Source organism: Phyllobates terribilis, unplaced genomic scaffold (assembly GCF_046119375.1).
Source record: "Phyllobates terribilis strain yellow unplaced genomic scaffold, ASM4611937v1 Scaffold_3__8_contigs__length_932513732, whole genome shotgun sequence".
Classification (NCBI taxonomy): domain Eukaryota; kingdom Metazoa; phylum Chordata; class Amphibia; order Anura; family Dendrobatidae; genus Phyllobates; species Phyllobates terribilis.
The window spans coordinates 550,578,868-550,591,341 of NW_027362763.1; the positions used below are offsets into that span (position 1 = coordinate 550,578,868).

Below are 12,474 nucleotides of genomic sequence, written 5' to 3' on the forward strand. Positions count from 1 at the left end.
AGAAGAACCCCGCGGCCACCGGAGAAGATGAAGGTCTAATATGCCCCTTAGCCAGACTTTCAGAAATATAATCCTTCATGGCCTGCCTCTCAGGACCAGAAAGGTTATACAACCTAGCTTTAGGTAACTTGGCCTCAGGGAGCAGTTTTACAGAACAGTCATACACGCGATGAGGAGGTAGTTCCTGACACCCATTCTCCGAGAATACATCCTCAAAGTCCGCCAGAAATGGAGGTAAGACCCAAGGAGTAACCGCACCGATGACCGTGTTCATGCAGTTTTTATTACAGAATTTACTCCATTGGCTTATCTCTCTGGTTTGCCAATTAATAACCGGGTTATGCTTAGCTAACCAAGGAAGGCCCAACACTATAGGAGTGGGAAGACCCTCCAACACGTAGCAAGACAACAGTTGTTTATGTATTGCCCCCACTTGAAGTTTTACGCCATGCACAGCTTGCAAAAAACTTCCCTGACCGAGAGGTCTGGCATCGATCGAGAATATGGGGATGGGTTTAGCCAACTCACTCAATCGCATACCTTGAACCCGGGCAAACCGAGCATCAACCAGATTAGCCCCGGCCCCACTATCCAGAAGAACAGATATCCTCTCAGTTCTCGTACCCACCACCACCTCCGCCGGTACGAGAAACTGAGACGAACCTAGGGACGAAATACCTACTCCCAGATTGCCGTCCACCACACAACCTGGGATCAACAGTTTTTTCGACGACTCTTTACTCTGCAAGGGACGGGATGGACACCCCCCAATAAAATGTCCCTTTTTCCCGCAGAGAAAACACCTTCCTGTCTTATGGCGCACCACCGGTCCCCTTCCCCGAAATGATGTCCCTCCTAATTGCATAGGCTCCTCCGGACTGACCAGGGGAACCACCATATGAGGGGACCTTGTAGGAGGTGGAGACATTACAGGGGGTAGAGTTATCCCGCACCTCTCCCGAAGCCGTCTGTCAACGCGGATAGCAAGGGCCATAGCGGCTTCCAGTGACGCGGGAGAGTCATACTGTGCCAACACATCCTGTAATTTGTCGGATAAACCATGACAAAACTGGCTCCTAAGAGCCGGGTCATTCCACTGGGTGTCCGTGGCCCACCTACGGAACTCCGAACAGAATTCCTCCGCCGGACGATCTCCCTGCTGAATCCTACGTAACTTAGACTCAGCAAGGGAGATCCGATCTGGGTCATCATATACGAGTCCCAGAGCAGCGAAAAACCTATCCACTGACTGGAGAACCGGGGAGCTTGGGGGAAGAGAGAACGCCCAAGATTGTGGGTCCCCTTGTAGGAGCGAGATGACAATTCCCACCCTTTGTTCTTCACTGCCCGATGACCGAGGCCGCAGCCGAAAGTACAATTTGCATGCCTCCCGGAAAACAAAAAACTTGTCCCGCCCCCCAGTGAACCTGTCAGGGAGAGCTACTTTAGGTTCTGGTCCGGCTTGCTCCAGATGATGCAAAACCTTGGACCTAACGTCCGCCAGCCCCATGGACAAACTCTGCAACTGCCGAGCTAGACCGGCTACTGGATCCATGGTAGCTGGAGAAAAACTAAGATGGTCGGTGAAAATGTCACACTGTCACAGAATACTGGAGGTAGGGGGCCTAAGCTGACCCTAAGCTGGGGCCCTGACTAATCCCTCATCCTGGAGGTACTGTTAAAGGTACAGAGGTCCAGGCCGCCAGCGTAACCCCTACCTTCTGAGGATCCCTGCACCTAAGTAATCTAGTCCTGAGAAGGACCCCGATCACAACAATAGGGAACCAGAAATAATATGCCCACACACAGTATTTAGACGAACGAGACAGTACAAGGGAAAAACCAAAACCACCTTGCATACAACTTCTAAACAACTACAACAGAGGGAACACCAACGGGAAAGGAGATAAATGATAAAGCGAGGAAAGGGAAAACACACTTCCAAATACACTTATCTCAGCAACTCCAAACACCACGATCCACTCTGTAAGTCTGAATGAAAAGCTTTCACCGACACCTCCCAAACAGACCTGCAGGAATATAAAGGAGTCTCACTAAAGAAGCATTGATTGCAGCTGGGCGAGGCTGGACCTCAGCTAGCCCAGAGAGAGAGAGAATTAACTCCTACACTGCCGAGAAAACACAAAGCACCAACAAGTCAGCTGCGAGAAGTCAGGCTGTGTACTCGTGACGATCTTCGTGGCAACACACCCGTGACACAATCTCAAGGCTACAATTCCATCTCCAAAGACCTGAATGTTCCTGTGTCTTCCGTGCGCAGTGTCATCAAGAAGTGTAAAGCCCATGGCACTGTGGCTAACCCTCCCTAGATGTGGACGGAAAAGAAAAATTGACGAGAGATTTCAATACAAGATTGTGCGGATGGTGGGTAAAGAACCTCGACTAACATCCAAACAAGTTCAAGCTGCCCTGCAGTCCGAGGGTACAACAGTGTCAACCCGTACAATCCGTCGACGTCTGAATGAAAAGGGACTGTATGGTAGGATACCCAGGAAGACCCCACTTCTTACCCCGAGACATAAAAATGCCAGGCTGGAGTTTGCCAAAACTTACCTGAGAACTCCTAAAATGTTTTGGAAGAATGTTCTCTGGTCAGATGAGACAAAAGTAGAGCTTTTTGGCAAAAAGCATCAACATAGAGTGTACAGGAAAAAAAAAAGAGGCATTCAAAGAGAAGAACACGGTCCCTACAGTCAAACATGGCAGAGGTTCCTTGATGTTTTGGGGTTTATTTGCTGCCTCTGGCACTGGACTGCTTGACCGTGTGCATGGCATTATGAAGTCTGAAGACTACCAACAAATTTTGCAGCATAATGTAGGGCCCAGTGTGAGAAAGCTGGGTCTCCCTCAGAGGTCATGGGTCTTCTAGCAGGACAATGACCCAAAACACACTTCCAAAAGCACTATAAAATGGTTTGAGAGAAAGCACTGGAGACGTCTAAGGTGGCCAGCAATGAGTCCAGACCTAAATCTCCTAGAACACCTGTGGAGAGATCTCAAAATGGCAGTTTGGAGAAGGCACCCTTCAAATATCAGGGACCTGGAGCAGTTTGCCAAAGAAGAATGGCCTACAATTCCAGCAGAGCATTGTAAGAAACTCATTGATGGTTACCAGAAGCGGTTGTTCGCAGTTATTTTGGCTAAAGGTTGTGCAACCAAGTATTAGGCTGAGGGTGCCAATACTTTTGTCCGGCCCTTTTTTGGAGTTTTGTGTGAAATGATCAATGATTTGATTTTTGCTTCATTCTCTTTTGTGTTTTTTCCTTGCAAGCAAATTAAATGAAGAGAATAATACCAAAGAATTTGTGATTGCAATCATTTTCAGGAAGAAACTGAGTATTATCTGACAGAATTGCAGGGGTGCCAATACTTTTGGCCAGCACTGTATGTAGTGGCTGTGTCAGACCGTACAGGAACACGGTCTGATCATACCAGATCAGACATTACAGTATGGGATCTAAGCCAATTCTTTCTGCGAGGTCTAATATTTTCTAACAGTTTTTAAAGGGGACCTGTCACCAGAAAAAAAAGCTATTAACCTGCAGATATGAGGTAAATCTGCAGGTTAATAGCATTACTGCCCGTCACCCACACTTAGTCGAAGGCAGCAGGGAGAAAATTAACTTTACTCTCCCCAGCAGTGTTCCGGGTTCAGTCATCGCTCTGAGAATATAGAGCGGCGGCTGTAACCACTCCCCCGGCTCTGACTGACACTGGCTGAGCAGTGGGGCCGGATGTCAGTCAGTGCTGGGGGCACGGTTACATCCGCCGCTCTGTATTCTCAGAGTGATGACTGAACCCACACCAGCACCACCCCAGTGACTGAAACCCAAACGCTGCCGGGAGGAATAAAGTTCAGCTAACTGTGGGCACTGGGCAAGTTAGTATTTATTTATTATGCTTTGCTTATAAAGCACTACCATATTTCGCAGCGCTTTACAGATATGATAATCGCTGTCCCCAAAGGGGGTCACAATCTACATTCCCTATCAGTATGTCTTTGAAGTGTGGGAGGAAACCGGAGCACCCGGAGGAAACCCTTGCAAACACGGGAAGAACATACACATTTGGTAGGATTTGAACCTAGGACCCAGCGCTGCAAGGCTGCAGTTCTAACCACTAAGCCACCGTGCTACCCATATATGCAGGTTAATAGCTTTTTTCTGGTGACAGTTTTTGTTGAAAATGTGCTGTTCCAAAAGGTAAACATGTTTTATACATTCACAATGAATCTACAAATCAATTCTGTGACCCTCCTTTCCAAAGTAAAACTATGACCAGGCAAGTGAAATAGTTAATCAGGATACCTGGGCTCTGTTCCGCTGTTCTAGAATGAGGTTAGGGACTTCTATATGGAGAGCATTATTAGATTTCATAGACAACCCCCCTCCTCATCCTATGAAAATCACAAAGGTACAGACATCAGACAGTCATTTTGAGAAGATGGCCTACAGAACAGAGAAAAAGGGGTAAGATCTTTCAAAAGAAAGGCACCAGGTATGTTGACTACACAATTGACATGTACAGTGGGTACGGAAAGTATTCAGACCCCTTTAAATTTTTCACTCTTTGTTTCATTGCAGCCATTTGGTAAATTCTAAAAAGTTCATTTTTTTCTCACTAAGAGTACACTCTGCACCCCATCTTGACTGAAAAAAAACAGGAATGTAGAATTATTTGCACATTTATTAAAAAAGAAAAACGGAAATATCACATGGTCATAAGTATTTATTTATTTGCTCAGTATTGAGTAGAAGCACCCTTTTGAGCTAGTGCAGCCATGAGTCTCCTTGGGAATGATGCAACAAGTTTTTCACACCTGGATTTGGGGATCCTCTGTCATTCTTCCTTGCAGATCCTCTCCAGTTTCATCAGGTTGGATGGTGAACGTTGGTGAACAGCCATTTTCAGGTCTCTCCAGAGATGCTCAATTGGGTTTAGGTCGGGGATCTGGCTAGGCCAGTCAAGAATGGTCAGAGTTGTTCTGAAGCCACTCCTTTGTTATTTTAGCTGTGTGCTTAGGGTCATTGTCTTGTTGGAAGGTGAACCTTAGACCAAGTCTGAGGTCCAGTGCACTCTGGAAGAGGTTTTCATCCAGGATCTCTCTGTACTTGGCCACATTCATGTTTCCTTCAATTGCAACCAGTCGTCCTGTCTCTGCAGCTGAAAAACACCCCCATAGCATGATGCTGCCACCACCATGTTTCACTGTTGGGACTGTATTGGGCAGGTGATGAGCAGTGCCTGGTTTTCTCCATACATACCACTTAGAATTATCACCAAAAAGTTCTATCTTCGTCTCATCAGACCAGAGAATCTTATTTCTCATAGTCTGGGAGTCTTTCATGTGTTTTTGAGCAAACTCTATGCGGACTTTCATGTGTCTTGCACTGAGGAGAAGCTTCCATCGGGCCACTCTGCCATAAAGGCCCGACTGGTGGAGGGCTGCAGTGATAGTTGACTTTGTGGAATTTTCTCCCATCTCCCTACTGCATCTCTGGAGCTCAGCCACAGTTATCTTGGGGTTCTTCTTTACCTCTCTCACCAAGGCATTTCTCCCACAATTGCTGAGTTTGGCAGGACGGCCAGGTCTAGGAAGACTTCTGGTGGTCCCAAACTTCTTCCATTTAAGGATTATGGAGGCCACTGTGCTCTTAGGAACCTTGAGTAATGCAGAAATTATGTTAGAACCTTGGCCAGATCTGTGCCTTGGCACAATTCTGTCTCTGAGCTTCTTGGGCAGTTCCTTTGAGCTCATGATTTTCATTTGGTCTGACATGCACTGTGAGCTGTGAGGTCTTATATAGACAGGTGTGTGCCTTTCCAAATCAAGTCCTATCAGTTTAATTAAACACAGCTGGACTCCAATGAAGGAGTAGAACCATCTCAAGGAGGATCACAAGGAAATGGACAGCATGTGACTTAAATATGAGTGTCTGAGCAAAGGGTCTGAATACTTATGACCAAGTGATATTTCAGTTTTTCTTTTTTAATAAATTTGCAAACATTTCTACATTTCTGTTTTTTTCAGTCAAGATGGGGTGCAGAGTGTACTTTAATGAGAAAAAAAAAGAACTTTTTAGAATTTACCAAATGGCTGCAATGAAACAAAGAGTGAAAAATTTAAAGGGGTCTGAATACTTTCCGTACCCACTGTAGAGTCAAATTCAGGACTGGTGGGTCATGATAAGGTAGAAGAGTAAGTTCTGTGGCTTCTGTACATAATGGAAGCCACCAGTCTCTGTTGGATCCATCATGCAGCAGATATTACCAACACCCAACAGATCCAATTGACTTATAATTGGATCCATCAGATTCAGTGTGGTTTCTGTCGGAATGGGAAAAGTACTGATATGGGGAACATGATAACAGTCTCCAATGCAGATATGAACCAAGTCTTAGGCTGCGTGACCACTATGCATTTTTCAAGCGTTTTTGCCGAGGAAATTATGCAGCGAAAATGCTTAAAAAAGCTTGGTAATACATGTCCCATGATCCCCAATGATAATCCGCATGTGCTGTGCACATGCTGCGGAAATTTCCGCTGCGGATTATCATTGCGGAAAAATCCACAGCATGTCCATTATTTTTGCGGAAACGCAGCGTAATTGCTGCCATTGACTTGCATTGAATCGCATAATATCCTCTTGACTACATGTGCACATGCGGATATTCTGCGATTCAATGTGCAGATGGTACCCGGGTCTGGAGAAGAGGAGACTCTCATCCAGAACCGGGTACCATAGTACTGTTGAGGGAGGGCAGCAATGACCCTTCACAGTTGACCAAGTGAGTGTCAAATTATTATGTTACAAGGTTGATTGCAATCAGGAAACCAGACGGAGACAAAGCTCTGTATGGGAGGATTCGAGAATCTCTAACCCCGTTTATTTCTGCTTAGCATTATATATTGTTTTGAGTATATCAATAGCCAATCACCTACAGTCATACTACAGGCTTGAACCAATGTTAGTACAATTATTACGGAAACACACATATGGTCATATTATCGTTAGTTCGGTGCATGATGGAAAGTTACAAGGTTACACATCCTGGCTCAGACTAGTTAGATAACAGGAGCAGGGTGTCTCATAGAATGTTCTTGAGAGAAAAAGTTCTTGTGAGAAAATTGCATGTGAAGCAGGATAAAAGAATGAAAGAATGTATATAGTAATAATAACATGATTTTAGGAGCAAGCTGCAAAAATTGAGTAGCTATAGCATGAATATCAATATGTCCTTTACAGTACCTGTAAAAAAAAAGAATTTAAAATAAAAAATAAAACATTATACTCACCTTCTGATGGCCCGCGGTCTTCTCTCCGATCCGTCCTGGCTCCCCGGTGGCTCGTGATGGTGTAAAAGGACCTTCCATGACATTATTTAGTCATGTGACAGGTCACACGACCGCTGACGTCGGCGGTCGCGTGACCTGTCACATAACTAAATGACGTCATGGAAGGTCCTTTTACACCACCGCGAGCCGCCCAAGACACCAGACACACCAGAGAAGGAGACCGGGGCCATCGGAAGGTGAGTATAATGTTTTTTTATTTTTTTTTTACCATTTTTATTCTTTTTTTTAACTATTAACTTGGTCACACTATATAAATCCATGCCGGTTGCATGGCTTTATATAGTGTGACCAAGTTGTCAAGCACTTTTCCAAGTGATGCTAAAATCGCTTGGAAAAGCGCTTGATAACTCGCATGCGAAAATGCATGCAAAAACGCTTGACAAACGCTTCTACCTGGCAGGAAAAACGCATGTAAAATCCGCATGCGTTTTTCCTGCCAGGGAGATGCAGAAAAAATCAGCAGCATTTCTGCATCGTGGGCACTTAGCCTTAAGCCTGCCATAGTAAGGAAAGGAAAATAGTCTTTGTTTACTACAACGATATACTAAAACTAATAAAAGACTATGTAGTTTGTATGAATTGCTCTATTCATTTGCATAAAACTTGGCTTTTATATTGAAGTTACACTTGTTCATATAGTTAGAGCTACAAATAAATAAGTAATTCTCTATTTCCATTCCCATAACCAGCAAAGAGTACTTACAACTCCTATAGGGAATGCTAAGACGGCCATCATCCAGTCACGGAGGGAGATGAGCTTTTTAAGTTGACGTTCTTGTTCCAGATTGTCACTGCCTTTTGTTAGAAGACAGGACAGGTCCGATAGAACACAAATACCAAAGAAGACGGCCTGGATAACCTATGGAGCAAATATGAGTAGTGTAGTTACCAATGTGAAAAAAAATGAAAAATATGTGACAAATCCAGAAAAAAAATTTGCAATACAAAAAGGACATGCTACAGAAAGTTATACCCTCAAGAATACATGGATAATATCAGTCATGAGAAAACTATATAATGGGTGGCCACACCAAATATTAATTTGATTTAGATTTCTTTCTTGTTGATGCATTTTGTATTTTGTTAATCAATAAAAAAATAAACCATTAACACTTTCAGTTTTCTAATATAAATGCATTCTTATTTTGCAGAATTTTTTCCAGACCTGCCAAAAACTTGCCCTCACACAGTTCTTTGAACAGAATTTAAAAAAAAAATAAAAAAATAGCGCTCTTGTAATATGACAACCAAAAAAAGGAATTTTTTTTTTAAAGTGATTTTTCTTGGGAAAAAGTAGAACATAACAAAGTTATAAATTGGGTATCATCACTATAGTATTAATCCAAAGACTAAAGTTAACATATCAATTATATTTCATGGTGAACTGTGTAAAAAATAAAATGTAATGATTTTTGTTCATGACTATTACCAATAAAAAAAGAAAGAAAACAAAAATTAAAACAGATATCAAAACATGGTGCAAGTATAAGTTACATCTTGTCTCGCTTAAAACAAGACTTTATACAGCTCCATCTATGGAAGAAAAATATAAAAAAAATATAGTGTCCGGATATAGTGACCAAAATGTATTTTTTTCATTTTTTTACAGAATTTTTTTGTGCAAAAGTAGTAATACATTAAAAATATAAATAAATTTAGCATTGACGTTATTGACCCATACATAGAAAAAAAATAGCATGTCAATTTTACGAAATAGTAAATGGTGTTTAACCTCTTCACCATCCAGCCTGTTCTCACTTACCTGACCAGGACAATTTTTACAATTCTGACCAGTGTCTCTTTATGAGGTAATAACTCTGGAACGCTTCAACGGATCTCACTGATTCTGAGAATGTTTTTTCGAGACACGTTGTACTTTATGTTAGTGGTAAATTTTGGTCAATATGATATTTGCGTTTATTTATGAAAATATCGAAAACTTTGCAATTTTCAAACTTTGAATTTTAATAGTCACTAAATAACATTTACCACATGTTTACTTCACATCAGCATCATTTTTTAAATCTTTTTGTAATGTTTTTTTTAAATATTTTTGTTAGGAAGTTAGAAGGGTTCAAAATTTATCAGCAATTTCTAATTTTTACAACAAAATTAAAAAAATTTTTTTTCTTAGTGACCACATCTCATTTGAAGTGACTGAGGGGCTCATGTGACAGAAAATACTCAACAGTGACACCATTTTAAAAACTACACCCATCACAGTGCTCAAAACCGCATTCAAGAAGTTTATTAACCCTTTAGGAGCAATGTGGAAGGAAAAAATTAAAATGTGTACGTTTTCCCTCAAAAATATTGCTTTAGCCCAATATTTTGCATTTTCAAAAGGGTAACAGGAGAAAATAGGCCATGTAATTTGTTGTGCAATTTCTCCCGAGAACACAAATAGCCTGTAAGTGGAGGAAAACTACTCTTTGGGCACACAGCAGGGTTCAGAAGGAAAGGAGCACCATTCAACTTTTGCAAAATTGGCTGGAATAGATGCGATAGTGGATGTCATGTCGCATTTGGAGAGCCCCTGATGTGCCTAAACAGTAGAAACCTCCCACAAGTGACCCCATTTAGTAAATTACACCCCTCAATGAATTTATCTAGAGGTGTGGTGAGCACAGGTACTTCACAGAATTTTTTAACGTTGAGCCGTGAAAATGAAAAAATACGTTTTCCCGCAGAAATGTTGCTTTACCCCCAAAATTTTATTTCCACAGGGGTAACAGGAGAAAATGGACCATACAATTTGTTGTGAAATTTCCCCTGAGTACAATGATACTCCAAATGTGGTAGAAAACTACCGTTTGGGTGCACAGCAGGGCTCGGAAGGGAAGGAGCACAGATTGAATTCTGGAGCACAATTTTGGCGGTAATAGATTGCGGATGCCTTGTCACATTTGAAGAGCCCCTAACATGCCAAAACAGTAGAAATTCCCACAAGTGACCCCATTTTGGAAACTACACTTCTTGAGGAATTCATCTATGCATGCACTGAGCATTTTTAACCCTCAGGTGACTCGCAGAAATGTATAACATTGGCCTGAGTCATTGGAAACTTACCATTTTTTCCACTAAAATGTTGCCTTGGTTTTCAATTTTCAAAAGGGATAATAGGAGAAAATGGACAGTACAATTTGTTACGCAATTTATCCTGAGTACTTCAATACCCTTCACATTGGCAGAGCCACTGAAGTGCCAGAACAGCAGAACCCCTCCACAATTTACCCCATTTTAAAAACTACATCTCTCAATGAATTTATGTAAGGGTGCAGTGATCATATTGACAAGACATGTGTGTCACAGAATTTTATATCATTGGAAATTAAAGAAAAAATAATTATATTTTAACCACAAAAATTTAGTTTTAGCTCCAGATTTTAGATATTCACATTGGGAAATGGGGAAAATGGCATCAACATTTGTCACATAATTTGTGCTGAACATGGCAATACCCCATATGTGGCTGTATAGTACTTCTTTAGCCATAGAGCGAAACTTGGGAAAGACAGAGCGCTATTTGACTCTTGGATAAATAGTTTGCGGACTCCATATACAGAGCCCCTTAGTGCCAGAAGAGCACAATCCCCTCTCATGTGAACCCATTTAAAAAATTACACCCCTCTGGGAATTTATCTCCAGGTGTGGTGACAATTTTGATTCCATGGATGTTTTCTGGAAACAAACAGTAGTGAATGTTGCCAAGCAAAATTGCAAATCTTCCAATGTAGTGCCAGTATATTGTAGTGCCTAGTATGTTTTAGTGCCCAGTACATTATATTGCAAATACATTGTGCCCATTTTGTGCTTCTGGAAACATGCAACCCGTAAATTAAGCAAGCTCTCATCTATACAGAAATGCCAAACATGTGGACGCTAAATGTGGTTTAGGCACCCTGGGGCTCAGAAGGGATGGGTCATTTGGATTTGGGAGCACAGAATTGGCTGGATTTCTTTTGGGGGACGAGGAGCCACAGCACTTTTCCAGAGCCTTTGTACTATGAGGAAGCCCCCTATATTTCCATTGACAGATGATGGACATGAGTGGGGGCTTTTTTGTGGATTGAGTTGAAGATTTTATTGGGAACATACACTGCTCAAAAAAATAAAGGGAACACTCAAATAACACATCCTAGATCTGAATGAATGAAATATTCTCGTTGAATACTTTGTTCTGTACAAAGTTGAATGTGCTGACAACAAAATCACACAAAACATGATGTCCCAGATGTGCTCAATCGGATTCAGGTCTGGAGAATGGGCTGGCCAGTCCATAGCTTCAATGCCTTCATCTTGCAGGAACTGCTGACACACTCCAGCCACATGAGGTCTGGTATTGTCCTGCATTAGGAGGAACCCAGGGCCAACCGCACCAGCATATGGTCTCACAAGGGGTCTGAGGATCTCATCTCAGTACCTAATGGCAGTCAGGCTACCTCTGGCGAGCACATGGAGGGCTGTGTGGCCCTCCAAAGAAATGCCACTCCACACCATTACTGACTCACTGCCAAACCAGTCATGCTGAAGGATGTTGCAGGCAACAGATCGCTCTCCAAGGCGTCTCCAGACTCTGTCACGTCTGTCACATGTGCTCAGTGTGAACCTGCTTTCATCTGTGAAGGCACAGGGCGCCAGTGGCGACTTTGCCAATCCTGGTGTTCTGTGGCAAATGCTAAGCGTCCTGCACGGTGTTGGGCTGTGAGCACGACCCCCATCTGTGGAAGTTGGGTCCTCATACCACCCTCATGGAGTCGGTTTCTAACCTTTTGTGCAGACACATGCACATTTGTGGCCTGCTGGAGGTCATTTTGCAGGGCTCTGGCAGTACTCCTCCTGTTCCTCCTTGCACAAAGGCGGAGGTATGGGTTGTTGGCCTCCTACGGCCCCCTCCACGTCTCCTGGTGTACTGGCCTGTCTCCTGGTAGCTCCTCCATCCTCTGGACACTACGCTGACAGACACAGCAAACCTTCTTGCCACAACTCGCATTGATGTGCCATCCTGGATGAGCTGCACTACCTGAGCAACTTCTGTGGGTTGTATAGTCCGTCTCATGCTACCACGAGTGTGAAAGCACAACCAACATTCAAAA

General features: G+C 42.9%; 1 protein-coding gene across 2 annotated transcripts in view; it reads right to left on the reverse strand.

The window, feature by feature from the left end:
- Positions 1–12,474, reverse strand: part of AIG1 (androgen induced 1) — a 431,317-nt gene that overhangs the window by 304,754 nt on the left and 114,089 nt on the right. Inside the window, exon 2 of one of the 2 annotated variants that reach the window (XM_073673243.1) lies at positions 8,082–8,237. The exons of the other annotated variant lie outside the window; for it this stretch is intronic. Coding sequence (XP_073529344.1) covers positions 8,082–8,237 — 156 coding nt within the window. The remainder of the gene's footprint in view (positions 1–8,081; positions 8,238–12,474) is intronic. 2 annotated transcript variants of the gene reach the window in all.